This window comes from Penicillium maclennaniae (genome assembly GCF_028827695.1).
Source record: "Penicillium maclennaniae strain IBT 15551 chromosome Unknown utg000004l:1.0-3007600.0:1.0-3009580.0, whole genome shotgun sequence".
In the NCBI taxonomy this organism is placed as follows: Eukaryota; Fungi; Ascomycota; class Eurotiomycetes; order Eurotiales; family Aspergillaceae; genus Penicillium; species Penicillium maclennaniae.
This window is the reverse complement of record NW_026623216.1, coordinates 2,861,164-2,864,208: the sequence shown is the minus strand read 5'-3', so window position 1 is coordinate 2,864,208 and position 3,045 is coordinate 2,861,164. Positions and strand designations below refer to the sequence as shown.

Here is a 3,045-nt window from a genome sequence, read left to right as displayed (position 1 = left end):
CTGATCGACCGGTTGCATCATCGACCTTTTTTTTGGGGGGTTTTCTGCTCTTTCGGATCCAACGCTTCACAATCCATGAACTAATTCAATAAAGAGCCTAAATGAATCCTATTCGGAGGTGTCCGAGATCACAAGAAAGTAGACCTCAAGTTGCACGTCTGTGCCAAGGGGATCGCAATTGCATCTTACGGTGTACCCGGGATATCCACCTTGGGTTGCCACTTTGCCTGATGTAAACACGATAGGAGACAGCTTCATTCGGATTTAATCCTCTCCCCCCTCACCCCCCCTCATTTCCTATTCCCCCTTCCCCTACTAGACTTCATCACCCCCGCCGCAAAGCCACCATCATGGCGCCTCCCGCAATTATCGCTCCTTCTATCCTCAGTGCCGACTTCTCCAATCTCGGCCATGACTGCTCCCGCAAGATGGAGGAGGGCGCCGACTGGCTCCACGTCGACATCATGGACGGCCACTTTGTCCCCAACATGACCATTGGATGTCCCGTGGTGTCACAGATTCGCGGCTGCGTCGACCGCCCTCTCGAGCCTGGTGCCCGCGGCACCTTTGATTGCCACATGATGATCATGGAGGTATGTCCTGAATACCCTCCGAGCTGTCGGCACATGCCGGATCCCCCGCTAACAAAAGCTCATTAGCCTCACAAATGGGTCAAGGAATTCAAGAATGCGGGCTGCGATCTGTACTGCTTCCACTACGAGGCGGCCGTCTCGTCCGTTGCCGCGACCGACCCCACCGACAAGACTACCACCGCGCGCACCAGTCCGCGCCAATTGATCAAGTATATCCACGAGCAAGGCATGCAGGCCGGTATCGCCATCAAGCCGGATACCCCGGTAGACGTGCTGTGGGACATTCTCGAGAGTCCCGAACTCGCCGAGCGACCAGATGTGAGCTCCCGACCCGCAATTCTTCATGGAACGCCTACTAATTCCAGAGATAGATGGTCCTCGTTATGACGGTGCATCCCGGATTTGGTGGACAGAAATTCATGGCCTCGGAGCTCCCCAAGGTGGCTGCGCTGCGCGAACGCTACCCAGACCTGAACATTGAAGTGGACGGTGGACTGGGCCTGGGCACGATCGACCAGGCGGCCGACGCAGGTGCCAACGTGATCGTGGCCGGCTCAGCAATCTTCGGCGCCACAGATCCGGCCGAGGTCATCGCCAAACTACGCGAGGCGGTCCAGTCGCGCCGAAACAAAGCCTAGGGTCGCGAATCGCCAAAAACGGGGTTAGGGTGTTTTGCTGATTTGGTCCTCTTCTATCGGACATTGTTTTGCGGGATAGGGTGTATAGGTGTATTTCGGTAATGAGCTACGAATGGCATTCCACGGTGACGCTGTTTTCACAAGTATGGGACTGAATTGGGGAAGCGAATTGGCTCTGGTATCGTACTGCTTACTGAGAAGAATCGACGGCACGTAACTATGCGCAATGTACAAATTCATCATGTCGTAACGGCGACCTCTCACTCCTGAACCGCGGGCTTGACATCCTCTGGTTCCTCTTTGGCATGATCTTTGGTCTCGGCTCCTTCCTTAGGCTCGTCCTTTGCATCTTGCTTCACAGCTTCCTTGGTGGCCTCGACATTTTCTTGAACATTCTTGATCTCGGGAGCAACAGCAGTAACATCTTCTTCGAGCGGAGTGGCCACCTCTTCAATGGTACCGTCCTCCGCTTTCTGCGCGGCCTCCTTGCGGAGCGCGTCAAGGTTGCCAGACGGGTCTTCAGCCGTAATGGACTTCCGAATATCGCTCACAACCTTCTCCTGCTCCTCCTGATCGATCGTCGAGATGATGGAGCCCCGATGATGCTCGACCAGTCCGAGCATCTCCGCGTTGTCGGCGTGGAAATTAGCCGACGAGACGGCTGCAACCTCGGGTATGAGAGGTGGACGCTTCGCAGCCTTCGGCGAGTCTGATGCCGTCTCAGGCAGTTCAATAGCAACCGAGCCACGGTGCGCCCTGCTGTGAGTAGGCGTTTCGGTTTTCGACTCTGGGTTGCACTCCGACATCGACCCCTCGGCAAGCTTTTTGTCGTCTGTCTTGGTTTGAGCCTTGCTGGCAGCTTCCTGGCTAGCCTGGCGCAGTGCTAGAACAGTCTTATGGTCTTTCTTCTCTTCTTGCTTGGCGGCAGATGGGCTCTGGATTGTGATGGTTGAGGGTTTAGGGGCAGTGGGTTCGGGCTCTTTAGGGGTTGGTGTAGGCTGGGAGGGAGGAGCGATTGGGTTGCTTGTAGCGGGCATGCCGTCGACATCCTGGAAGCTGTTGACAACCATGCGCAGCTCGCCAAATTCGTTCCATTCTTCGATTTCTTCGAGATCCTGCAGGGGAAGTGGGGGTTAACTGTAGCCCAAAAGAAACAGTGAGGGGTACTTCATACCCCGACAATGTTACCGTATTTCACCAGCCCGGGCAGCTTTTTGCCCTTGGATCGTCTGCCCCATAGTTTTCGGGCAGCTTCATCGGTGGCGACGTCAATGGCACGGAAAGGGAGTTTGTTGGCCTTCAGGATGGTCTCCACACGAGCAGTAGCGGTGACGATGTGGGATGACCCTGCGGTCAGGGAGGTGTAAAGGTATAGTGTAGAGTCAGACATGCTGATGGGGAGAAATTTGGAGACCGAAAGACTCTGGGGTCAAAGAGAGGGGGGGGTGGGTTGAAAATGGAGAACACTAGAACAATTTCATCGAGAGAAGTACATCTCGTGCTGCCCTGAACGCAATGACGTGGTGATCACGTGGTACCTTTCATACTCCATGAGAAACACTAAAGTACTACGATGATTGCAGCTTGTTTGCCATCTGCTTGACCCATTGTTCAATTTCTCCACAGCTCCAGAGTCCCCCCGCCTGCTTGGTAGCAAAGGCCCCGAATGTGGCGACTTGACGTCAGACCGACCCTCCACCCGGGGACAGTACAGTACTGTCAGTGTCCTGCTGGAACATTCTTAGGGCATCAAAGAGACCTTGGTATACACAGGGTTCGACGCTATGGTCCAGCTCCCAAGGATCGGAAGCTAA

At 54.9% G+C, this 3,045-nt stretch overlaps 2 protein-coding genes across 2 annotated transcripts; one reads left to right on the top strand and one right to left on the bottom strand.

Moving 5' to 3' along the window:
- Positions 1-350: 350 nt before the first annotated feature.
- On the top strand, positions 351-1,231 carry N7477_005212 (ribulose-phosphate 3-epimerase RPE1; the record flags this gene model as incomplete). Its single annotated transcript, XM_056966875.1, has 3 exons — positions 351-593; positions 660-911; positions 965-1,231. 3 exons carry the CDS (start codon positions 351-353, stop codon positions 1,229-1,231), a joined length of 762 nt encoding a protein of 253 aa, XP_056823656.1.
- Positions 1,232-1,491: 260 nt separating this feature from the next.
- N7477_005211 (uncharacterized protein) lies at positions 1,492-2,621 on the bottom strand (the record flags this gene model as incomplete). The annotated part of the gene is made up of 2 exons (XM_056966874.1): positions 1,492-2,346; positions 2,406-2,621. The coding sequence occupies 2 exons, from the start codon at positions 2,619-2,621 to the stop codon at positions 1,492-1,494; spliced, it is 1,071 nt and encodes a 356-aa protein (XP_056823655.1).
- Between the last annotated feature and the right edge of the window lie 424 nt (positions 2,622-3,045).